Here is a 27,641-nt window from a genome sequence, read left to right as displayed (position 1 = left end):
ATGATTATGCTGACTTCGTACCTGTTAGAATCGAACACAGCGAGGGAATCTATTTCTCTCCAATGTCGCATCTGTAATTCTTCCACATTCGGAAATTCGGCCGATTCAAAGGTTTTACATTATTTTATATAATTAATTCTAAAATTTATTTTCTGACAGATTTGTGATCAATATTATAATGACAGCGTTAAGATTAGTGTTCCTTCTAATGAAACAAATAGTATTTAATGTATCAAATCCATACCGATTATACGAAATAAATAACATAAAAATATATTACATCTTACGCTTGATGTGCTTATTTATGAAAACTCATAATTTCCAATACAGAAATATTTTACTGACAAAATAAACTCTTCCAACAGGTTCTAGAACTTTCAAGAGGTGCAAGCGACGAACTGGCGCGATCGTTGTATCGTCTAATCTTCCAACTGCTACTACTGTTGGAGACCAACAACAAAATGATAGTGGCTGTGTACACTGCCGCCTTGGAGAACAAGGTAAATGATTCATTACAGATATACATTTTCGGTCTTACTTATAAACGTGAATTAAATAATAAGTTATACCTAAGGGGTGTTTAAGAAAAAATCTTACTCATAAACGTGGCTGAACTAAATCATTTTCTTAGCAATGTCTTAAATGAGCTGTCAAATTAAGTAGCCTCACACCCTTGTTTAACCCGCTAATTAGCAAAATGGCTGGATTCTTACCAGCTGATTTTTCATTTCCGATTTATTGACAGCTCAACTTTTTATTTTATATTTTACGGATGTCATTGTTGCCATTACACAACGTTTTAATGACAAATATTTTTTTAAGCTACCAACATTCCGATAGTGTTTAGAAATTAGTATGTTTTTATGTCATTATCTGTTCATTACTTAAGACATGCTTAAGCAACGTTTATAGGTCAAAATAATTCAATCACTTCTTAAGGCTTTAAGTAGTAATTAGTTAAAACAATACTTAGAAGATGATTTGTTGATTTTTATAAGTAAGGCTGTTAGTTGAAAATAATATAAGATCGTTTGTGTCGTGCAACTGTTGTGCCACTTTCGCGTTTCGCGTCGCTGTGTTTATTTAATTTGATTTCGCCCGCACCTTCATTCACGTCGCAATGCTAATACGCGTTCACCCAATTAGAAGTCTATACGGGTATTGAAGATAGCTGAAAACATATCGTATAAAATAATAAATTGGATTTCTACATATATACTGCCCAAAGAAACTATTCCATGCGGGTGAAATCTAGCATTTATTATAAAAGTGTGGTGCTATGAAAGTAATTGTATGATAAATTTAATGCAAGACATAGATAACAATATATGTACTTTGAACCACCTTATTAAACCTATGTTTACAAATAAAGATTTCATTTTCGTAACAGGGCGTGGAGATGAGCGGCGCAGTGTGTGCTGTTCGCAATCAGCTGGCAGCGAGCGCGGCCGAGGCGTGGGCCGAGCTGTCGCCCGCTCCGCATGACGACGCAAGGCTACTGCATCTCATACAGCGACAGAAGTCAGTCACGCACCCTCTTATTTATATACTCCATTAGAGTAGCCACTTAACTACATATAAATAATCTTGATATGACTTTTTAGTATGTAGTATGACTACTACGACAAGAAAAGAAATTAACTTTTTTAGTTTTTTTTTCTTATGAAGATAATTTCAACACTACGCGCAAAAAAATCAGACAATTTCATTTTAATTGAACACTTTAAGTAAAGAGAGATTTCATTATTTAGTATTGAATCGCTTATCATGTATGTATGTATGTTTTGTAACATGAGAGTGGTTCCCGACAGATGGGGCGCGGCGCTGGCATTAGTGCGCGAGCGCAACGCTGAACGCATCCTAGAGAGAGGTGAACTACCAGAAGATGACGTCACCACATTACTGCACATATACTGCAAGGGACTTGCTCAGGCACAGCCAGGTAATCACACAATTAATATATTACTCAACTATGTATTGCGTAACTTTGTGAATCCTGTCGATGAGTTAACTGTCTCATTTTTCTCAGATATGGTGGCGATCACGCGGCCGGTACACGAGCTGTCGCAGAACTTATCTTTCATGATGGAAAGCCTCTACAAGGTGTCAGTGGCCTTGCAGCGGCAGGAGTACGGCTGAGACAGCCCCGCACACCGCGCCGCCGCCGACACCCGCGCCTACTCCACTACGTTATAACAACATCATCACTAATTAATATTCAACTAAATAACTATTTGTGTTACCACTACATTAATGTTAGATGCCAATAGTTGCAATATATCCTAATATAGAATTATTGCTACTTTAACTAATGGTGGCCTACAGTAAAACGTTAAACTTTACCCATTCATATAGAGAGCGTTCATGAGATAGCTTTCAGTCTGATGTAATTTAGACCTTAAACGATATATCACTATGAATCATATACTCAAGTAGCGTATTAGATAGTAAACGAATTTAAGCATTTAGACATAGTAAGGCCAAGCCCACTCTATGTCAGACTCCAGATCAAGTTGTTCCCAGGACTATATGAGCTTATTGTATCGCGCATATTTTGCTATTTAGTCTGTATTTACTAATAGTTTTCCATATCACCATTTTTAGTAATTATTGCCAATTGACAATTTGCGGCGGCGAAGCGTATTTAATAAAATCACACTAATAATTAATGGAAATCGATATAATATACTAATAAATTAAAGTACTAAGTTTTCAATATAACTGATCTCAGGTAGTGTATAATAAATGTGCTTTAGAAAAAACTATGACGATGGCCGGTCCGGCGAGTGGGCGCCCGTCGCACCATCAACCAAATATTTGAATGTTATTGTTATGACTTCGCCCGGGTGAAGTCGCCTCTGTCGTCTCGTAACGCGACGCCTCACGCTTATTACCACAACACTATTTAGTGTTACTTCTACGCCGTTTATCACTCTCTTCATTTTATTTCTACGCTGTTTTATTTCATGCTAACAGCATTATTTATATTTTTTTAACCTTTCATTGTGACATGTTTACTTTTGTAATAATGTGGATAACATACTTATTTATTATTTTGTATTAATTTAATGACGATGGATTTTGTTTATGTTAGATTTGAGAGCTAAGAGGGACTGCATTATAATTATATTAATTTATGGGATTAGTAAAAAAAGTCGTGGTGGCCTAGTGGGTAAAGGACCAACCTCTCAAGTGTGAGGGCGCGGGTTCGATCCCAGGTCAGGCAAGTACCAATGCAACTTTTCTAAGTTTGTATGTACTTTCTAAGTATATCTTAGACACCATTGGCTGTGTTTCGGATGGCACGTTAAACTGTAGGTCCCGGCTGTCATTGAACATCCTTGGCAGTCGTTACGGGTAGTCAGAAGCCAGTAAGTCTGACACCAGTCTAACCAAGGGGTATCGGGTTGCCTGGGTAACTGGGTTGAGGAGGTCAGATAGGCAGTCGCTCCTTGTAAAGCACTGGTACTCAGCTGAATCCGGTTAGACTGGAAGCCGACCCCAACATGATTGGGAAAAGGCTCGGAGGATGATGATGGGATTAGTAAAAATTATTGTATATTTATACACATATATATTTTTAACCAAATTATAATCACAACAAAATATAAGGACAGTCCAATATGTGTATCTAACATAAACAGGGTCTGTATAAAAAATAATTGTAATAATTATGTACTAATTTGTAACCAATTGTAAAATGTATTTAAATGAAATAAATAAATACAAATTGACTGTGTATTTTATTTGGGAAAGATGCTAATTCGATGAGTCTTGATGAGTTATTTGTCTCTCTGTTGTCTCCATTAGGTCAGATCTAAACTTGTATGTAAACTTTACTGTTTCGTGGTGTCTTCTGAGAAATCACCTCAATGTCTTACGTGATGTGTTTCCATCATCAATCCTGGACCGGATGATAATTTGGGAAGTAACTTTAAAACAAAAAATTACGAATAAGGCCTCCATTTGGTGTAAGAATACGAACAATGAGAGATGTGTACTAGCTTATGGAGACCTGTATTATTGTTTTATTAACTAAGCATAAGACAGGTAATAAAACAAGTTAGAAATTGCAGAAAACAATATGAAACTTTATTTGTGATCTATTTACAATTCGTGCAATCAATACATTAAAAGTTCGCGATTTCATTTAATGCAGTATTATTTCTATATAACGTTGGTTTGATTAACATAATTTGATAGTAATAGATGAAGACGTTGAAAAAGTCACAACGTTAAAAATAAAATATAGATTTTAAATAATATTCTATTAAATATTAAACATACTTCGAAAATACCATCTGAGCATAGCTGTATGGGTAGTATGTGTTGGATCACATTTTAGTGTCATTCTCGTTGTCTCTCACTTTTTGAGCCAATTTTAATGATGGGTAATTATCGATTTTACGACCTCCACCCAAAAAATACAATTTAATTCATTAAATGACTGGGGCACCAAAAAAGAAGAGGAATGGGAGTACATAATTGAGAAGTAGAAGAAATAAGAATAAAGATGCTTCAACTATTTTGATAAAATAATAATCTAGACTAACGAAAGACCGCAGGAAACCAAGTTACTATACGGTATAATAGCCCATTTTCTGTAATGATTAATGTCTCATTCCAAACTTTTTACCGCGTGTTAAGATAGATTTTAACACACATACGAATTAAATAACAATCTCCTTTTTTTGGAAAGTCGATTAAGAATATTTAATTTTGGTAAACCATTTTTCTGCTCGCAAATACAAATTACATCTAAAAGTGGGATTCAATGGGAATAGAAAATGGGATCCATCGGGAATACATAAAAAGAGGGATCCAACGGGAATGACTCACTTTAAAATCTCATTATTTGAAATCGATTAGCCAGTTCCAACAAAATATATTGGTACTTTGTAAAGGACATTCTCGTTCTGTACAATCATTATGACGTAAATGTAAGCTATAACTTTGGGGTCACATTGTATAAGATAAAAGGTGTAACCAATAGTCAGTGGTGTTAGAACGAAACCGTTCATAATTTAAAATCTCATACATACATTTAATGCACCAGGCCTTTAAAAGTTTGGCTACAATTGACGTACCTACAAATTACTCGTGTGAATCAACATTGCATATGATAGCCAACTGTTAGGATACATTATAATATGTAAATCTATTATAAAAAGTAGCGCGCGCCGAATGGCGACTTGCACTCGAGTATAGTTTATTTTATAGTTATACAATATTCATTTAATACTTAGTCATTTATCATTTTAAATTCTCAGTCCTTTTATATAAAATACATATAAACAGTACAATATTCAAATACGTTACTGCGAGACGGTTGTATAGTGATCTTTGCCACACGACTCTATACGATCTTAAAAATGGTGCCATCACTCAAATTCTTCATTCCATGTATTATACTATTACATATGTATAACAATAATCACGCTTTTCGATTATATAAATAAATTCAGCTGCATTTTAGTTCGTACCCTAAGCACATCCCTGTATCAATGGCAAGGCCCTTCGTGGACAAGGCAACACAAATCTCCGCTTCACGGCGACATTTGTCTTTAGGCGACGACGAAAGGCCTATCAATTAGTTATAAGGAAACAGGGATCCAGCTACAATAGCACACATGCATTCTCTTTTAAATCGCATTGCCTGGTTCATAAAACCCGTCAGCCAGGCAATATTGTGAAAAAATCACCTACAGCTGTGTGCATTTCGAAAAGTAAATTGATACAGGGACGGGTGCATTTGAGGCTATTTTTATTAAATCAACAATTATGTAAAATGTTAAGACATCATCATAATTTATTTATGTACATTATATACACAAATATTGAACTATACAAATGGGGGTGTCCTGTTGTGGACAAGTGGACGAGTGACTTAACTGACCACACCCCATCCTCAGCTACCTTCTACTATCTCCGTCATACACGCGAGCTTGTACAAACAGTTATACAGCATACTAAACAATCAATATCCAATTCTATAACTACTTAAAATGAGATATTTGCAAGACATTATATTTTATATGCGATACATTATTTACATAAAACCTTGGATGTTACACCAGATTATGTGAATCAGAAAAAAATAAATTAATTTAATAATATAGTAAATCTAACCTCCTTGTTCATTATTCATACGTTAACTATACTATAGCTTAATATATATAATCATCGACAGTAATAAAAAAAATATGAAGTATAAATTATATTACAAGTAAATTGATTAATTTCATATGTGACATAAATATTTTTGTTGCACTTAAAATAAAATACTGAATATCATCAACTTTACCTGAGCTTTGTATAAGCTTTAGTATACTTTGTCAAACACATGAACTCAGATAAAGCTAATGACATGTTTGTATATTATAAAATAGTGATGTACACTTCTATAATACTCTGTATAAAACATTCACAGTATTCATTTATGTACTTTAGTAGCTCAGAAATACAATGACATTTAATATACTCGATACTAAACACTTTCAGCCGACTAGTCGCGGTATACATGCCTCAAACCTACACAGTTACATCAAAATATACAAATGAGTTTCCAGCATAACAATTACGTATACACGACAAAGTACAGCTGATATTATTCTACACACAAATTAATATATCGATATTATATAGATGAAGCGACACGTATGCTTTACTTCGAGATTAGTGTTGCTATACACTAACTTCCTGTGGGAGTTACACCTAATTAGACTACGACTACTGATCACACACAATAAATTCCATAAATTCCTATTGTTATCGCGCATTGCAGTATATAATGTGGGGCGAATGTGTGCCCGTCGCGATATTTATGTTAATAACGTTAGATAGTGCAGCATGACGTAATCGCGTGTTCGTGAGTAAGAAGACGATCGACGCTCGGAGCTGCGGCGGCGAGCTCGGCCTCAGTTGAACAGGACCGAGTTCGGGTCCTCGTTGTCCATCTGCTTCACGTGACGCAGCACATCCTTCTTGGTGATCACTCCCAGGAGACGTCTGAAAATTACCATATTTAAGTTGAGCTGCTCCAATCACTCGTGGATTAAGATTAAGCAACGCTTGTCGCAGTGGGTTCGAAAATTTGAGACCATCTACGCTATATAAAGACTAACTACCTCTATGTTTTGGAAGGCACATTGAATTGCAGTTTGACGAGTGTATTTGAAATTGCTTACCCGTTATGCGTGACAAGGGTCTGCCTCAATCCAAGCTTGCGGAACATGTCAACAACGGTCTCCATGGGCGTCTGGTCGGTGACGGTGATGGGTGCCATGTCCAGGATGCGGTTCAGCATCAGGCAGGGTGGAGGGGACAGTGGCTGATTGGATCCCGCGAAGATCACGACTGTCTGGCCGGTTATACCTTCCATAGTGCGCCGGGCATTCGCTGCACAAGGATTTTAAAGATTAGAGGCATTGAGTATGCTGTTCATGCTAAATATTCATATTAATAATTCTGTGTTGGCATAGCTACGCTCTCTTTCACCGTGGATAGAACAGAATGCTAATTAGAAGTTACAGACTAAATCCCAAACATGCGTCTTCAAGAAACCTTCTTGTACCAGTGCAGAAGTAACCCCGTACAATCTCACAGTTTTGGAGTCATAGCTATGCCTAAGCCCGTTATTGGTGCCCTTAATTTTAATCTAGACACACGGCAGTGTGTCCGCCAAGTTCGAGCAAAAAAAAGCGACACACCGGCCGTGGGTTATATTACACGAACCATTTCGGGCCAAATTCGACCCCCCTATAACTCAAAATCTATTTTATTTACGAATATCAAATTTCTAGTATCTGTTGAGACCCCCTCGCTTATCTAAAATACAAAATTTCATTAATATACCTATTGTAGGTCTTGAGATATTGACGTCAGAAAATCGCTATTTTTACTATACACTCACTGACTGACTCACTCATCAAAAACCTAGACCACATCCAATGGTCGTATTGACTTGAAATTTGGCATGGAGGTATGTCTTTATGTCAAGGTAAAGGGAAAAATCTGAAAATGGCCAAGTGTGAGTCAGTTTCAAAATTATGAAGGTGTAAATTGATGCTAAGGAACTAAAACGAACTAAATGTATATATATTTATATAATATATCTTCGAATGGTCGTACCGATCTGAAATTCGTTTCAAAGGTTTGTATTTAGTCAAAGTAAAGTAAAACTCTGAAAACGGCCAAGTGTGAGTCACTTTCGAAAATAACGAATGTGTAACTTTGATCCACGAACATAATATACGATAACATGTCATGTCAGACAGTTGGTAAATCTAGTCTTCTTTGTAAGAAGCATAGTGCATATTCAAAAATCTGAAAGATAGTATAAATGAAACATTTCCTTAACTAACTTAATCATAAGAAAAAAATAAAATAAACAACCTTACAAAAATAAATGAAATCCCACCCAAAACAAAAATGTGAAAGGCTGCCAAGTTCGATAATATGGAAATGCTTCGCCTATAAAAGAAGTGAGATCTGAATAAGTACCAAATTCCATACACATACCGCAGTTAAAAATAGTTACTTTTTGATGATGTTACTTGGCAAGTTTTAATAGAAAATTATTTACTTGATTCATTGCGTTTAGTAGGTTTATAACAAGGTGTGTGAAAACTTGCCATGTAACGTCATCAAAAAGTAACTATTTTTAACTGCGGTATGTCTATGGAACTTGGTACTTATTCAGATCTCACTTCTTTTATAGGCGAAGCATTCCCATATTATCGAACTTGGCAGCCTTTCACATTTTTGTTTTGGGTGGGTTTTGTTTAAAACAATTACATACCGATAGCAAGATTGAGGTCCCTGCGTAGCACAAATCCGACGAGATACTGTGACTCCTTAGACACGACCACGGGATATCCATTGTGTTCAGTTTCCTTGAGTAATGTCTCCACGTCGTCCACAGTCATCGAGTCTTGAGTGATCACTGACAGCGTCTCGTTGCGTCTGGTACAATAGAAAGTAACCTTTACACCTCCTTGTATGCACGAATAAAGTTGGCCAAGATGATAATACTGATGGTATAGTGAAGGAATGATAAGTTAGCTAGCTAAAGACAGCTAAGTAGTATAGTTAACTCATTGTAATAACTAAAGTGCGATGCACTTTTTAACATAAAAACTTCGCTTGATGAGAAGAGATTATGCAAAAGCGTAAAATAAAGAAAAATACTGTAGCGCCCATGACTAAGCATTGCATATTGCTAACGCAGGACATTTTCGCATAATTTCAGCAAGACGAACATATACATGCTGTCGCAAACTCATGATGACAATATATTGTAACTAACACAACACATAATTTCATTTTTATTGTGTGGCTGTATCCTGAACTTAACGCTTTCAAAGTAGTGTAAAGTTTCATACAGGACACTATACTGTTGTCTATAAGTCCTATCCAAGGTTTTATTTTTATTTCAAGTTATTATAAGCGAAAATGTAACAGGCTCGCTTTTGGGATGACAAAAAGTTGAGCAGAAAATATGCACAGCTGTGACAAAATATTTGATGTCTGGTGACACTGGGATCTTGGTGCATAACAAATTCCTTTCCAAGTTCCCTTTTAGCATCAACTGCATTCTTAGCACTATTAAATAGTACGCGAAGCATATTCGCTGGAAAGTCTTAGCACAAGCATGTAATATTTAAATAGTTTGCGCATAAAAAATCGCATTGCATCAATTGCATGACTGTAAAAATATTTTTAAAAGATTTGCATCGGCTTTTCTCTTTAAAAAATTAGCTCGGCAGCAGTAGGCGTAACGAGAGTAGCTCATTATTTTGGAAACAACCTTCAGTGAAAATATAAACGTATTCATTCTTTGCATGCTCAGCAACACTTATTTAATATTTTAATATGGCTAGCTGTTATCCCCAGTGTCAACGGTGTTATTGGTACCTACTTTGTGCACCCGGTCAAAACATACAACATGAACAAGTAACCACTAAATTGACTTACGCACTTTTAGCACATAAGTTAGCTTTATATCGCGTTGGTGGATGGCATTTAGCAGCTGCAGTAATGACATAAATATAAAACGCAAAGCAATTTTAAATAAAAACACTAAGTGGTTGGATAGACTGGTAAAATTAACATAGGTACCAAGTGAATTTAGTAATTAATGTGGACGCCTTATGTCTGAGATGGTGACGATGGTATATGAGCAAATCGCACTCCCGATGCGACACTGTCACTTATGCAAAAATGTAGCTTTGCAGGAGAAGCATTTAAAACTTTGACACCTCATACAACAATGAAGAAATAATATAATGATGAGATGAATTATAACAAATTTTGCGTACTACAAAAGTAATGTTATCGCACTAAGTAAATTTTGCATTTTTTGCAAAAGTGACAGTGACGCATCAGGGAAATTTAAACTAATAATACTCACTTAGGTTGCATAACATCAGCGGCAAGGGACGTATGTTGGAACTCGTCCTTGCTATCAAGGAAGGGGTATCCGTTGAGCGCGATGTGAGCGTCGTATATGCCTTGCCTGCCGAGCGCGTCGCCCACCCACTTGGACGCCATAGCGGCTGCCATCAGAGGTACGATGTACCGGACTCCGCCAGTCAGCTCGAACATTATCACCACCAACGATACTAAAGAAATAAATCATAATTATGGCTTTGTCATTGTAGATTATATGCCTAGCTTTTATTCTATTTATTTATTTGTTTTTAACGTGAAGACGGCAACTTTTCTAAGTTTCTATGCACTAGGACACCAATGTTTGTGTTTCAAAGGGCACGTTAAACTGTAGGTCCAGGTTGTCATTTAACATCCTTGGCAGTCGTCAGGGGTAGTCAGTAAGTCTGACACCAGTCTTACCAAAGGAGGAGGTCAGATAGGCTGTGTCTTGTAAAACACCGGTAGTCAGCTTCATCCGCTTAGAGGGCTCGGGAGATGGGGCCCAGTTTTTAACATAGTATGGTGAAGACGGCTTCCAGTCTAACAGTCTTGAATCAATCAAGTATACCTGTCATCCTAGTGACCCCGCCCAGTACGGCAGCGGCGCCGACCATGGCATACAGCCCGGGCGTGATGCAGTCGTCGCCAGTCGAGCATTCACCGGAGAACAGCCACACCTTCGGGTAGTTGTATGCCAGTTGCTCCACGCCTGCAATGTATTGAAGAGATTAGTATTTTATAAAGTTACATCAACATTATGTTAAATAATGGCAATACTGACTGATTGTTTTAGATGACACTATTTAAAGTAATTATTATTTATATTTTACTTTTCTTATTACCCGCTCTCATAAATTAAAACACTTATCCTCTCGCTAAGTGTAGGGTGTTAACAACTGCACCAGTTCTTAATTTTTGCACCTGCATCGTTCATATTGTTTGCTACACATTCGGGATAAGGACAGGAGTATGATGATGATAACTACTTAAAAATCAATACAAACCAATGCCAACGATCCTGCCAGCAATGGCTCCGAGCGCCAGACTGGGTATGAAGAGACCACAAGGCACCTTGATGCCGAACGTGAATATCGTCATGACCAGCTTGAGTATTAGTGCGAGCACCAGCAGCCAGATGGCGCGGTACACGCCCGGGCCTGCTGCCGCCTTCTCTATCGCTGAGTTCACGTCCGTGAAGTTACGGTTGTAGTCACTGGGGAAATATACAATTGGTCACTAAGAGAAAAAACAAGGGAATGAAGAATACTTTTATTATAATTATAGATTTGAGACTGTATGACTATATGATTTTTACATATTACTTTAATTTCATTCAATCAAAGTATCAATAATATAGCAAGAATATTAATTGCTGCACGGTAACTGCACTTGAGTTCTAAAGGGTGTTTAAGGGTGGCATAGGCAGCCAGTGACCTTTTCCTTAGAAGTAACTAAGGACATATGGAGATCCTAACCTTTGCTACAGGTTCCGCTTGCTTAATCCGGCACTACATAGTTAGGTTTTGCACTCTCGCTTTCGACCACTACATAATATTTTTATATCAGACATATATGAACTAGTTTCCAAGAACACTTACCACAGAGGATCCGAGTTGGAGATACCGCACTGGTTAAACAGCAGATATATGAGCTCACTGGTATTCATACGCGTATAAGGGTTCGGATAAGCAATGACAGCTGTCACCAACGTCACCACTAGGACTTCGGTCACCGGGTACTGACCGAGCTTCGAGAACTTGCGGTAGCGGCACCAGAATATGTTCGCCTTTATGAATATCGTCGCTATGCAGCCCTGGTGACAAAATGTTCATTATGATTAACCATTCAAGTTAGTTTATTATTTAAATGGTATCAAAAGTAAGCTATATTAAAATAGAATTTCATCAATCTTTTTTTTATAATCTTGATATAAAAGGAGACTAATTCATGATTACAAACAACATTCCTGAAGAAACTTTTTTGTTATATTTTTATAATCACAATGGCAAAACAGTTGCTTGAAAACTCAGGCCAAGTTCAAAGTTACGTCATTGAAGTAATGAGTGTAAAAATAAGTTTCTTTGGGAAAGTTTCTGTTCTAATTAAAGCAGAAATAAGTAACGAGTAACTAATTATGGTCTTGCCACAAAAAAGTTAAATAGACGTTCGTCACGTGTTTAAGCAAAAAAAAATATGGAGAACGTCTGCAACGTCTTTTTAACTGTTTTGTAGTAATTCTATTCAAGTTTTAACTGTAACTCACCCCAATAATACCAAGGCCAACAAATGGTATCAGCTCGAAGAAGATCCAAGGCTTGTTGTACTCCACGAAGAACAAAACAGAGTGCTCATTGCCGAATGGGTTGATTGACCTCAGGATAAACGCAGCTATCAGCGCGCAGAAGAATGAACGCCACAGAGTCTTCAGCGGGAAGTAGTATGATACCTGGACACATAAGAATTTTGTATAAAACGTGATGTCCTACCTTGTAATGGATCTATCTGTATTGATCATCAGCATTACTCCCGAGCCTTGCTCAACTGTCTCGGGGTCGGCTTTTAGCCTAACAGAGTGTAGCTGAGTACCAGTGTTTTACAAGGCTCGATTGCCTATCTGACTTTCTCAACCCAGTTTTCCGGGCAAACCAATCATTAACTAACTATAAACTGTGTTGATAACTAGTAAAATAAAGAGGAAACATTATTTCGTTTCTTTGGTGTGTGGCTTCGGAACTGGTGAACTGATTTGGAAAAATCTTTCACTTTTGGAAAGCGAGACTATTCCAGAGTAACATAGGCTATGTTTAGTTTGGGTACAGAAAGAAGTTTCAAGTTAGTTCGAGTCAAAGTATTGTATAATAGCTAATATTGTAGCTATATTTGATTCGCATTGTTGTTAACAAGTAGTCGTGCCCACTGCAAGGTAAGTTCAACGAGCGTGAACTGCTTGTTTTCCTTATTTTATTTTGCAACAAAAAAATGAGGAAACTAAGTCTTGCTCGAGAGATGTTTGCAAACAGTTTATTTGTAAGAGAGAAATACTTAGGCCCAGACTAAGTAATATTTTATCTGTTAGGCTATCTATTAAGCTAGGGACGTGGTACAATAAAAATATCGATAAAAAACGATAGTGATAGTGTGCACGTATTATGGAAAAAAACTAACTATTTCAATTATACTTATTCTGAATTTTATAAGTGCTACTTACCTCTTCTAAACTGAAAAGCACTCCACCAATAGGCGCTCCGAAAGCGACGGACACACCAGCGGCGGCGGCGGCCGACAGGATCTCACGCTTCTTCGCTTCGTTACGGCCGTACTTCGGGAACAGGTACGATAGAATGTTCCCTAGGAAATCACAAGTTCAGTATCATACTTGACGAACAAAACACAATCTTTTATAGCCTAGCAAATTCGTATGTTGTACCCCCAGCACGCTGAATGACTGCACTCCCGTCAGGTCCCAACATCAGTCAGTAAAACGCTGCCAACTTCTCTGTAGCCGGTGGACAATGGGAGTGTCACATACACATTTGCCAGCCTATACAATATTAACCAAAGTATTCGTAACGCGAACTCACCGAGACAGCTGGCAATATGCACCATAGGTCCTTCCTTGCCGAGCGAGAGGCCGGAGGAGACTGACAGAATCAGGCCCACAACCTTGATGATGAGAGTCCACTTGCCGAGGTAACCGCGGATGATGAAGCCGCTCAATATCGTCTTGATCTCAGGTATACCTGACACAGGCAGAAAGTTCTTACGTATAAATTAAAATTCTTGTCAAATGAAAATATGAATCTCTTGTATGGTTTCGTGATTACCTGATCCGCAGGCATAGGGTGCAAACATTCTGACCAGCGAGGCGGAGAGCGCGGCGAATATCAGAGCCCATACGATGTAGAACAGGTAGCTGATGATATAAGCGCCCGGGCCCTCGCGTTGCCCTCCTAGAACTTGCGGCCAAGTCAGCCACTGGTAGAAATAATACACCATTAATGATACCTCAGGATACATCAGGTAATTAAAAAGTAGAATAAAAAGTGAAAATGCAAGTACCTGTGAGCAGTTTCCAGTGTCAAAAGTAGTATCAGTATCGGACCAGCAGCATTGTTCTCTGTTCAGCCAGAACGCTTGGGGACAGATGCCGAATTTGAGGTCGGTCATCCACGAGGCACCGATGTCTATGACACCCGCGACTATACCCGTGCAGACGCCGACTAGCAGCACGCATACCCATCCTGACCAAGCGTCGTGAGCTCCCTGTGTAAAAGAAATGATCGTGACAATTTGTCATGAGGTTGAGACTAAAATTGTGCCACACAGTGTATGCATGCCATATTGAACTTAGGTGACGCTCTCAATGACATAAAAAAACTCTGACTCTGACCTCAATCAAAGCAAAAGCTCAATTTAGAAGATCCTAGAAAGGACGACATGGTCATCAAGAGTGATATTATTGTCAAAAATACATTACGAACCTTTATAAGATCCCATATGGAGTCCTGCCTCTTCTTGACGATGTACCTGTGTCGCATGCGATCGCGAGCGATGTCACGTTGCCAGTCAATCGTGTGGAAGTCATCATATTGCCCGATACCAGGGATGTCATCGTCAGCTTTGGAAACAAAATTATATGTCAAGATCAGAAGAATCTAATGTTGTACTAAGAAGGATCAAATATGACTTGTGCCTTGCAATTTGTTTCTTTTAACAAAACAAAAGACTATCGTTTTCATAATAATAATTTTCCCCTTTTACATTCATATTTATTTTGCTGAGATAAATATCTTATCATCCAGTTGATCAAATAATGAGTCTCAAACAAAGGTAGATAGAGACTTATGTTATGTTGTGGTATTAAGGCTGATGTAAATTAATGACCTGATATTGAAACATTAAGTGCTACTTCGATTTAAATGAATTCATAGTATCAACTGCAAAATACTTATACTTGTGAGGTGTAATAAACTCATATTAATTAAGTACATCCATTTTCTCCTGTCTATGTATCAAAAGCCCGACTGATACAATTTTAAAATGCAATAATGTAGTTTACTAGTAACAACATACTGACACTGAGTGATTAATGTGCATGTAGTAAGCTGCACCCTATAAAATAATTTACATACTATCCCTATCAATTGCCTTTTATAGTTGAACATTAATTTATCTTGAATGCTCAATCAATATTTTTGAGATTTTTGAGCTACTCTTTACTCCTTGACACAGTACTAAGAAGGACCAAACCTATTTTCGTTATTCTGGCTGGCACATAATAATAACAGATAAAAAATAAAAATCTAGTTTTCTAATTTTTTAAAGTGATTTATATGCAAAAGTTAGCCTATTGTGTTTAGTAGTAGTTTGTTGCAACAAACTACTCTAGTAACTACCATGCAGTTTTTTACAACAACTACTAAAGTAGTTTTTTTGCAGCTATAAAACTGCACGGTTTCCTAAACATTCATACATTTTAATCACAATTTTAAACCGTGAATATGTCATCAAAATAAGCACTTATTTCATTACCTAACACTCATTGAATATCTAGGAACAAGTTTGTTATTTTTGTCGTTCATAAGCATTTAATTCGTGTTTAATTATTGGAATTAACAACAGAAATATTGTTTACAAACACTTAGACTTGTTGGCATTAATATTTGATCATATCTGAGTGTTTCCAGTCGATTTGATGAAGTAGTGATCAACATCGTTGGATATAAGCATGAGTGTAAGATCACACTAAGGTTTATTGACACCACAATTACTATTGTCTACACTCAATGAGTGCTAGTTTGCGACGTGTCATTTTTTCGTCTGATAAACTGAAGGATTACCTCAGCTGTATACAAATGTTTCACTTACCTGACATTCCGGAAAACAACACTGCGTCCCCTGCAACAATATGCACTAATTTGAACAATTTAATCAACAATAATACATCGGAACCGATGGGTAATACACATATACAATGTGTACCACAACTATGTGCCCGCAATTATCACAGTGTCTACACTTTTTCTTAATAAACGATCATTTTCAGATAACGAATGCCAAAAGAATGAAAGAAAACAATAAAACAATAATGCTACAATCAGGTGACGCAGACGCAGCTCGATGCGTCAAAATGAAACGTCAAATGGAATGTTGCCACTCTAGTAGTAAGGAGAAAGTACCAAAAATATTTATTGATCAGGATTTCGAGGTGTATATTTTTTTTGTAGTTTTATTACAAAACCAAGTACGTTTACATGCTAATATGCTAGAAGCTATACTTAAAAGATTTACTGAGTGTAGTATGTACACTGCTCAGTAAATAAATTATAGTATTTTTATCACTGTTCACTTTTATGGAACAGATTGACCTTACTCGCTCTAACCATTAAAGCGGCAAGATAACAGTACGATGACACTTCAGGAAATATTAACTCAATAACAGTAGGTAAACTACTGCTACACTAAGTTTTTTTGCTGATGGTAGAAAATAATTTCAAGAAAAACACAACACAGCCTTGAGAAGTTAATGAGACGGCTGATGACGACAGCACCCAACGATCACGTGCCGACCATTCGACTATTTCACCTGTTTATCTGTTGCGAAATGGAATTTTAGTGTAATATCCAAGACTTGATTCCGATATTTGAATAAATTTATATTCCACATACCTATGTAATAAACTCTCAGAATAACTAATTTGATGATAAGGAACCAGAAATTAAAGACTCAGATTAAATATGTTACTATATAAAACATATTAATACGGGAGCCGACCCCTACATATTTGGGAAACGGCTAGGCAGATAATGATACATGGGTCACCGAAAACCAGCAATTTAGGATTAAATAGAAAATTTAGTCTCCGATCAATCAAACGGACTTAATTCGAAAAAGGGGACAGACGGATAAGCAGATTGATTACCTACACTAATTACTAGATGTGTCTAAACTTCTAGAAGTTTATTGAAACGTGTGACTTTATTACACATGATAAAATTAAATACCTACTTGAATAATACCTAAAACATGGATAAACAGAACAATATTTTTACCTACATGATCAATGGTGACGAGGGGCTCGGTATCCTCGGAAACCAGGTCTATAGTCTCCATATCCTCGGAGATAGAAACACTGTTTGCATGCGGCTCTGACACAGGACTGGACATTACTAACCCTATCTAATCTAACCTCCATAGATAGCAGATATGGAACAACATTTCGATAAATCTCTTATCAAGTATTTATTGGCGTTGTTTTAATGCAGTAAGCATGTTTGATTTACTGTTGTTGCTCATTTAATACATAGAGCAGCGGTGTACGTGACGTCCCGGACATTAGCAATCCATACCAGAAACTGAGAGAGAATGGCCATCAGGCGAACTCGAGAAAACTCTGACATTAGGGCTGGTTACGTGATTAAAACCTGCAGCTCACTAGATAAGAAGAAGAAGACCAGACACAACATAGGCACAACAGCTAATTACTAGGCGACTGCGAAAATATGACCAATTGAAACTATGTACTTCCACGTCAGGGCAAAATCTTGACCTCATTTGATTGACCATTATGATGACTTATATTATCCAAGCTAAATAACCATCATTAATGTCTGAATTTTATAGTATTTAATAAAATATTAAAATAATTACATTAACGTTATCTTTCAAACAAAATAGTGTTGTCTGCAGCAGAATATTAATTTAATCAAGTGCCCCTCTGTGAGAGGAATCTAAATTGCCTCTTTGTACGTCACTTCCCGGGCACAAAGCTCCTGTTTAAACGCACAAATGCGGCTGCAGCAACAGGAAATTGTGAGCATTTCCGCGAAAATTTCGTTTAATTAATTAAACGTATGAAGCACCTACAAGGTACGCCAATATAACACATTGTTTCAATAAATCCCGAAATGTATTTCACATTTCCATTAATAATTGACGCACTCCATTAGGTTCATTAGTGAATTCTGCATAAACAATATTTCCATATCTCTCTATCGAAATTGTAACAATGGGCAACAATACGGTAACAATATGATAACAGCCATAATGGCAGGTAATGCTTATTAATGAATAATTTAGGATAAATTGACTTTGATCGTGCATATTGTTGGAGCGGATAACTTTTTCTGCTATCAGTTTCTTTGGAGACCTACGCTTGCTCTACATCAAGAGGAGGCATTAACTATAACACTGCAGAAATAAGATCTGGGTGCATCCAATAAGATTAGAGCACCAGACGAAACTATCAGACACTTGGAAGATGAAAATGAAGCTAACCACTAACCAAATAGAAAAACACTTCACTGAAACTATCAACAGAATCCACTCAAATAACAATTGTGTGGGTTAAGAAACAAACCCTACCTATGTCCTTCCTTCGAGTTCAACATCCTGACATATTAAGTTGAAGTCAGCATAAAGGACTTAACTATGAATGATGTACCTTGCTCAACAGATGGACAGTAGAGGCTGAGGATATATTATTTTAATATGACTTTTCTGGAAATATGTCTTAAAATGATGACATGATGGTGAATGGTCAGCTACTTATACGAGCCGATAATGCTATGTACCACATGGGAGTAGCAAGAACTCTTTCTGACAGGAGGGGTCCGAATTCAAGAGGAGAAGCAGTTATCTCCTTTGGCCTATCTTTATGATTGGTAATAATTTGAAGAATAGAGATACAATTTTGGCACAGGTGATTGTTCCCTCCCATAGCTACGCCCATGATGCACAATGACAATGTGCGTCTAATCTATATGAAAATATCCAAATAAAGACTATGCTAGGCTTACCCGCAGAAGAACTGAAGTATTGAGCGATGTAGGCTTGAAAACAGAAAATTGTATTAAATACATTTGTAAATGTAATCACCTACAGACCTAGGTAGAGTGAAATCACTGGTTGGCTACCCAGTGAAAGTACCTACACATTTAAAATGTTACATTTTGTGTTTTGTTTTTAGCTAGCACCTCCTACAAATTTTAAAGAGTTCACAAAACACCTACTATTTTTACCATCACATTAAGCCTAACGCTTAAATATCGCTTGATTGGAGACAAGAAGCCATACTGCATTAAACATAAAAAATATACATGTACCTGTCATCACGAACACTATAAACTTGCGTTATCACCAGACTAGTGCTTCAGCCAATATCCGTTTCAATGAATGTACTTCAATAATTATGCGCAGTATTTCAAAATAGTAGTATAATAGTATTGCAGAAAATAGATAGATAACTAAATAGAATACTGGCGTGTAATGAGAGTCTTTGAAATGAATTTAAAAAGATCGAACGGCGTAAGATAATGGCTGAAGACCTTGTGGATGAAACCAATAGCAGTAGTTCTCAAAAATAACAAGGAGTTGAGAGAGAGAAGAAGAAAATGAAGAAAGTTCGAAGAGCGGCATAAAATGAGAGTAATATTTACAGTTGGTGCTCGCGTTGGAGTTCCTGGTGCTGTGCTCGTAGAGCTGGAAGGTACCGTGACTGGTGGGCGTGGTGACGCTGCCGCCGGTGGCCTGGTGCAGTCCCGCCGTGATGTCTACCATGTCATCCTCGCTCGCCGAGTGCACGCCCCGCCCATTGCTGGCGTTTGCACCCTGGACGAACAAAACCAAAAATCGTTTATTCAAACTTGGCTGCAAAACAGCACTTTTCGAACGTCAGAAATTTACAAAATACAGCCCCCAAAACCCTTTAACACTTCCTACGTGTTTTAGACACTAGTTTAAGAAAACTCCTGCAGAATATACAATTAAGACGACAAGAAAACTTCGATGTTACCCGTAGCGAGGAAATTATTATTAGTACACTATGTTATTTTATGCATAAGCCGTATTGCAATGTTCACCAAAATCCGTTGAGAAGCAAGCGCGAAGTGCGAAGCACTGAGCGGATTTAACACTTCAATAATTAATTGTAGTGAGATTGCACTTGAAGGTTCCCGCGAGAAACTAATTGTATTTTAGCAAATGCATAACATTGTTGTATGAATTATTATCGAAATAGTATCAGATTATTATTTAAAGGACATGGATTTCTCCTAAATAGTAGGATCTCGGTTCTCTGTAAGGAATTTATTGTCATGGCAATTGTTGCCTAAATTGTTTAATGGCGAGATGGAGGGAGATAGTAAAACTAGCCAAGACGTGGACCCTTCATACAATAGATTATCGTGTTATGTCCTCATCTAATCAATTGGTAGAGACATACACAGTCAGTTGTGCAGCTAGAGCAGGAAGATGAAATATTTTCAAAATATTATATATAATATTCGAAATATTTACAGATATTAAAATGAAGCTTCTCCAGACACTTATGCATGCATTTAATTAATTACGAAGATAAGAAAATCATGCCGACAGATCGAGTTCCAAATTATATTCATAGATACTAACATGACCCTGGGTCCCAGCCGCTCGAAGCAGCCGGTATTTGTTTTTGCCACCCATTTTGACAAATGCAAGTCAACTAGAAGTATACGACCTCTGTTCGAGGCGACCCGCATACTGCGCGATGCAAGCGCTTATTGCAATGGTGGCAATTTGAGCTGATTGGAACATCTCTGGTCATTGTGCGACTACAATATGCCGCTGACACGCAAAGAAACTAACTTCCTGGACCGCTTGCTGTACCTTACAAATGTGTTGTAGGAACCTTATCTAGCTTTGACAGGTATACGTCTAACGTAGGCCTGATACTCCCAAAAATTAAGAGCATTTCACCGTACATGCGACATGTTCTAGAATTTTCTGTTGTATGTAGAAAGTAATAAGTCACGTCGTCGAAAAATCAATGGTTCATCATTGATTTTCTTATTAATTCGAACGCTACAATACAATACGCGATAATAAACATATCGTAAATAACTGGCTACATACTTTTCTTTCGTTTATTATATGAAATGACCATGACTAATGAATTTCGTTCAATAGGAATAAATAATGAACGATCAGAAAATCTCATTTAACAACATAACTTTCATTCTTTCACTTGATTACATTTTAATTCACAAATAATCAGAAATCAAATACGTTCGGAAATATTAACTAACAAATAGAAGTTTAAAGTATTTTAGAAGGTTACTTTGTATAACACAAAAATTAAAAAAATGCGTAGTACCTATTATAGAATCTAGTATTAAGAAATTCAGTAGAGCGTTAAGAACCACATTTTAATAAGGTCATTTCTCAAGTTACCACTATCATTAATCTACAGATATGTAATTGATATTCTAATTCTTATTATCTATCTCTCCGTAATCTCATAACTTTCTTCAGCATAGATATATTTTTGGAAAAATATTTTTTTCAGACGTTTACGTCCTATTTGTTATTGAAAAACATTCTAAGATATTTTTTAAGTTCTGTCATTACTTACATGCGGCGTGTAGAAAACAATCCGACCAATGATTACGCACTTGTTTCTCTATTTAACGAAAGAACCCAAATAGATTTAACAGTATTATTTTTAAGAATTCGCGACGGAGCGTTACCCGTAAGGTTCGCGAAGTAGGAGGACGATCTAACGCCACTGAAATATGCGGGGGTGAAAATCAATAAAACGACTAAGGGTGCCGACCACTACGAGCTACCATAGAGAACGCGGCGGATTCGAGTGCGCCGGCCACGCTTCGCGCACTCCCATACCTGCATACAAACGCACTTTGGGTGGGTTACAGCTATCAACTGAGGTACTACATCTGTAGTGCACCTAACCGCACACACAATAGGGTACAAAACCACACTCGAGCTTCACACACCTGCAGCGTGCGCATCCTGGCCCCCGGACCGCTCTCGGCTCGAGCAGCTCATATATATCTTATAGCTACATATTATATTTAATATCATTTATAGAACAAGGTGAACTCTTAAGTAGAATTGAAACAAAGAAGCCTTACAAAGCCAATTGTTGACTGAAAGTTACAAACATCTTACAATTCAAGTTTGAAGTTTTTAAAAGATTTCTCTATGAATAAAATAAAAGTTTCTTATGATTTAATCTTCTTATGACTTACGGTACAGCAACTTACTTTTTAGTAAATAATTAAAATTTATGTTGTTTTTATTTTGCAAATCGCAGCACACTAGTTTTATAGACGCTAATGTCAATATGGTTACAAGCATATTTGTTATCCTTATGCGCACCTATTGAAATGTAACTTTGTATCGAAATAACCTGAAGACGTTCAAATACTAATATAAATGACCCTTTTTAATGCTTATGATATTATCTTAAATTTTTAATTATAAATTATGCGTTATCATATCACAGACGAGTCAATGACCAGCTCAATGTCATCAAAAAAGTGTCACATTTTTGTTTTAATCAGTTTAATGATTATGTTAATCACGTCTACGTGTATCTATAAAGAATAAAAATAATAGACAACCCAAACAAACACCTGCAACTCATTAATTAGTATTTCAATAGCAGTGATTGTTTCAACCACGAATTAAAGTACACTGCACACAGCGCATCGGCTAATCCGCAAAGTGCGGGTTTTAATCTTCCTTTACATTAGATTGTATTAATGTAAAGATACATTTGCGGCGCGAATTTCCAATACGGGAAAATGTGTAATAGAGAATATTTGTGTGGTGAAACTGGTGTGTTTATTTTGTTTCTTGGTGCCTCATATGAATACTTTTTTTTAAATATAGGTACGTACCTTTTTATAAACCGACTGGTAAGTTGTACCCATTTTAGGGCCAGTAGACTTTAAAGGAAAACGTTCCATTACAGCATCTGCGAACAAATAAGTATGATTATTTTATGAAAATGATACATTCTGACTGGATTCCATTCTAGTTGGGAGGAATATCTTAATCCCCAAGTTGTCGGAGAATACTTGGTATAAGAAAGGCAGGAAATCAGAACCACTCGGAGTAAACAATCAGTACAAAATTCTATGAATGAATAATTTCACTGCTTTGATTTAATACCAGTTAAAAAGTCCAGTGATCCATCCCGGAGTAAATTGGCACGATTGCTCGAAGCGGATGACTCGCCAATTCACGTCCCGCCGGGAGTAAATGACTTGATACATAAATAAATTGTGTGCACTGCACTTTATAGCATATTTTAGGTACCCACTACGTGGAATAATCTCTGTTCTAAAATGTGAGAAGCGCAACCATACTCCGAATATTTCAGCTGATAAAGCTCTACGAGTACTTGTTCTCAGAATTTATGTTATTTAATTTGTAAAGGGAATTTCACCTGGGAGCTAAAATTCCTTTTATTTAATGGTATTCCCGTTAACGAGTTAATCTCATTTATTTAGAGGTGCATTCATTAGGTAAAACGCGACAAAGCCTCTTGGGCTGCGTCCACATACTAGTAGTAATTAGCGCACTTTCATATTCTTATTGCGTAGGTATGCAAATAGCGTAAAGCGCATGCGATATAAACACACCCAGCTTATTTATCTACACCTATATGTATGTACATATGTATTAGTCGTTCGTCAAGATGAACAAGTGTGTACCTCCTAATCCAGCGTTTAAATACATTGGCAACATAATATTAATATCTGAAAAAAAAATACCAGACCAGACCAACACTACACATTTGAATATCGAATAATTTCATCATAGAGTCAAATATTGAGCGATATGATTAAATAATAATTTTGATCATTAGTGTTTTCCTGATATTGTGGTTCCATAACTGCTAGATAATCATCCATATATTTGAATTATTCTTACATTAATTTTTGTGTATCTTGCTCAGAATGTTGCACAATACCCACCAGTGATGGATCAGCATATTCTGTGACTTTTCAGCCCTGCACCAAGCGAAAGAGCATGCGTGTAGTTAATTTCATGCCTGATGGCTAGCGAGCACTGTTTTAATGCTTTGTATGTGTCCATAGTGAGGAATGTCATAGCCAAAAAGATGTAAGATAACTTTGTCACGTAAGAAAAATGTATGCAACAGAGAACGCACTTAGACATCCCGTGGCAGGATGTCTAGAAGACAAAGCGGGGTCTTTTAGGGTGGAATTCTGGTAGGCTTCAGGGTTGTTCGAAAGAGTTATAGCGGCCCTGGTACATGAAGAGCTCAAGATGGGAGATGGTGGGTTTTAGTCAGTAAGATTCTAACTCTCCCACATAGAGCATCGAAAGCGGAAGGGTCTGTTTGATGATTTTCCAACCAAAAAAAAAACAAAAAGGCTGTCTAGAGAGTCTAGTCGAAGTTAGTAGGTATCCGAAAATTAATGCTACACTGCCTAAGCAGCTAGTGGCGATGATCGGAGGAAGAGTCCTTTAGCTAGTCCTTCCTTACCTTTCTTCCGCTGTATCCGTTCCCTAGCCTTTAACCTAAACTACAAACACAAGTTATTAACTTACATCTTCTCGTGCGCTTATCGTAATTATTTTTCTAGTCGACGCAGCGAGTCTTCTTCTTTCCTAAGTCTCTATCTGAGATTGCATAAATAACAGCCATGTCGTCGTTCACACTTTCGTTTCTTTGGCCTACGAATTCCTAGATATTCTTACATCCAAATTCACGCTCGAGCATTCCTCATCATAACTCTATATTCCATAACCCATTCTATGACGTTGCTTTTCGGTTAACATTTTTCAAACTTCTACTTATGCCTTAGGTTTACTTGCATCATTTGAACTATCGTGATAACCAAACCCTAATCAGCCATGAGATGGCCGCCCATCGGTCGAATCGGCGATTTGACAGTCTGTTGTTTTGGTTCAATTATCGTTATAATTAAATGGTGCAACTCAACCTAAGGCATGAGTAGAAGTTTGAAAAGTGGTAACTGAAAACCTACGTGCAACCCACCCTTACTCTATACATCCGCGTAACACCATACATTCCTCTTATCATTATCATCTCTGCTGCATGCAATTTCGATTCGACTTTGATGACTTATAGATAGATTGTTCAAAATACAGAATGTGCTACGCGTGTTAGACATGTTGACTTCATGCTTAGTAACCGGTGGAAAGTGTGAAAGAAACCCCTCAAACTCTTGTGACATTTGAGTCGCCCAATCCACAAATATGGAGTGAACGACCGATGATACATCGGCGGGAGGTAATCAACCAACTCAGCCGCAATTCTAGTGGGGCAAAAAGAATGAAAGGTTACCCTTGCGGATATTAATTTGGTTCTAAAGGGGTCCACAGTAATTGTCTCTCTTAAACCCTGCTGGTCACTAACACGTGTGCATATTGCACATTCTCTAGTAACGTGACATCAAATAACCGCAAATCATAGCCTGATCTTGTTGGACACTAGAGATTCACTTTGATGATATAAAAGGACAAGAATCATGCTGCATTCTGTCAGCTAACAAGACCAACCAGTTCACAATTGGTTCATAAATCAAGCCAATTCTGGACCTTAGGTACTGAGAATTAGATCAGCAACATAACCTTCCAAAGGTTATCGCAACAAAGCATTTCCCACTTAAATTTGATTTAACACCCCTCCAGAGAACTCAGAAGTGAATCTGAATAACTATGCACATCCTGCTTGATCAGTTGCGTCAAGGCATCTACATTCATATTGACAATAGCGGATTTAGTGGCATTCTCAATCTAGTTCGAGGAGCAGTTTTAACACTGATCTCTCAGGCTCCATTAGTAAGTTACAAGGACAGTGGCCTAACCAAAATTTGTTCAGTTTGATATCAGTGCCACAAGTTTACTGCGCTGGTAATCACATGAAAGCAGCTGAAGCAGTTCCTTCTGCACAGATGCATTCTTAGTCAGCAAGTAACAGCAATCATGAAGATGATTTACATCAAACCCGAAACCAGTTGATTTCTAACTAAGAACTATTTGAAGTTCATAAGGTAAATATCAAACTTTTGTTGGCTGTTGGAGTTAACTTTCCTAACTTTCAAGACTTACTTAAAATAGATTCTGTTGCACAAATGTATGTAAGTGTGACAGAGATAGAATGATGTTTGAGCTGTCTTTAAAAGTTGAGCAGTGTTTCAGTAATTGGCAGTTAGTCTTGATTTTGAGTTTTGCATTACTTAGACTTATGATTTAAAATAAATGTGTAAATTATTATGTATATCAGTATTGTGTAAAATTATAGCCACCCAAAGAAAGAAATAATGATGCTATCTCTACTTATCACTTATTTTGCTGTGCAGATAACCTTATATGTTTTAACCAACTTCCTAAAAAGGAGGTTTTCAATTTGCATATTTGTATTTTTTATATTTTCTTCTCTACTCCTTAGTCTTGATATTTTTCACAAGAATAAAAATACTACATTAAGTCTTAATATTCAAATTAAAAAGTAGTGCAGTAAACTGAAATACTAATAAGTCCTATTGTTAGAACTCTACAATACAAACTCAACTTTGATAACGTATATGTATAAAAACAAAAAAGTATACACAGAAGATCCACAGGTAGTTAAACATATGTTTGGCTCACTTTGTGCAGTTTACCCACCACTTAGGCGTGATATTTTTTTCTGGACGTGATAAAATAATGTTGCATCGCTAAACTATTAGAAGCCGAAGCTAGGAAATGTTAGTGTCAGACGCCCCCTAGCACTATCATAGCGTACCAGTGCTCCTAAGGTACGTAAGGTAAACAATGCTACGTGTACAACTTCCAGAACATTCTGTTCCATCCAAAATTTTACCAGTAGCTGCAATTAAATCCTTAAATAAAACGTGCAAGCACCACCCACCGCATGTTAGTAATAGGCCAGTTAAAAATGAAAGTGATCAAACTAACCTAAGACAAAAACATTGTAAAATCCTCAGGTAGCAAAGTTCTCATATGATCTTAATCCATGCATGAGCAGTATACCAAATAATATGAACACCAAATAAAATTCGAAATTAAAAAGTTTTCCTTGTAAAGAACAAAAAAGGTAATTATTATGACCAAGCAAAGAACTGTGACAGAACTGTAATAAAACTTTTAATGACAAACATCATTAGCTGACATAACAGCAGGTATGACAGTGACATATTTGACATTACGATTTTTTTTCAAGTTGCCAGTGTGTGCAAAAATCGGTAATACTCAAGAATTTTTGAATTGGTCTCATATAATCATTTAGCTACATGTATTGTACTTGCATGGCTTTGTATGTTCTATTATTTGATAAATGGTTGTAAACTGTTGTAAATAGTGCTTCTAAAGTAAGTCTCTAGTGGCTAAGTGTGTGTCGGAATTCACGCAGAATAAGGTTCCGCAG

At 36.9% G+C, this 27,641-nt stretch overlaps 2 protein-coding genes across 17 annotated transcripts in view; one reads left to right on the top strand and one right to left on the bottom strand.

Moving 5' to 3' along the window:
* LOC110379381 (protein furry) overlaps window positions 1-3,734 on the top strand; it is an 85,205-nt gene extending 81,471 nt beyond the window's left edge. For all 9 annotated transcript variants that reach the window (XM_064035219.1, XM_064035234.1, XM_064035231.1 and 6 more), the window contains 4 exons: window positions 366-500; window positions 1,391-1,521; window positions 1,812-1,942; window positions 2,030-3,734. In XM_064035219.1, the coding sequence (XP_063891289.1) occupies window positions 366-500; window positions 1,391-1,521; window positions 1,812-1,942; window positions 2,030-2,139 (507 nt within the window). In that variant the 3' untranslated portion in view covers window positions 2,140-3,734. The remainder of the gene's footprint in view (window positions 1-365; window positions 501-1,390; window positions 1,522-1,811; window positions 1,943-2,029) is intronic.
* A 336-nt stretch (window positions 3,735-4,070) lies between these two features.
* On the bottom strand, window positions 4,071-27,365 carry LOC110379382 (H(+)/Cl(-) exchange transporter 3). Of its 8 annotated transcripts, none has more exons than XM_049839544.2 (18): window positions 27,173-27,365; window positions 23,113-23,189; window positions 19,870-20,041; window positions 19,231-19,263; window positions 16,300-16,329; window positions 14,913-15,049; window positions 14,491-14,694; window positions 14,256-14,406; window positions 14,013-14,171; window positions 13,640-13,779; window positions 12,695-12,877; window positions 12,030-12,244; window positions 11,436-11,644; window positions 11,000-11,140; window positions 10,412-10,622; window positions 8,801-8,964; window positions 7,188-7,398; window positions 4,071-7,008 (listed from the first exon to the last, which is right to left on the bottom strand). In XM_049839544.2, the coding sequence occupies exons 2-18, from the start codon at window positions 23,179-23,181 to the stop codon at window positions 6,918-6,920; spliced, it is 2,520 nt and encodes an 839-aa protein (XP_049695501.1). In that variant the 5' UTR covers window positions 23,182-23,189; window positions 27,173-27,365; the 3' UTR covers window positions 4,071-6,917. The 8 variants fall into 8 exon arrangements, with proteins under 8 accessions (XP_049695501.1, XP_049695505.1, XP_049695520.1 ...); XM_049839548.2 differs by lacking the exon at window positions 27,173-27,365 and adding an exon at window positions 23,387-23,436; XM_049839563.2 differs by lacking the exon at window positions 19,231-19,263.
* Window positions 27,366-27,641: the final 276 nt, after the last annotated feature.

The sequence above is a fragment of the Helicoverpa armigera genome, chromosome 1, assembly GCF_030705265.1.
Source record: "Helicoverpa armigera isolate CAAS_96S chromosome 1, ASM3070526v1, whole genome shotgun sequence".
NCBI lineage: Eukaryota > Metazoa > Arthropoda > Insecta > Lepidoptera > Noctuidae > Helicoverpa > Helicoverpa armigera.
The sequence above is the reverse complement of the archived record's forward strand: the minus strand, read 5'-3'. Positions and strand labels throughout refer to the sequence as shown.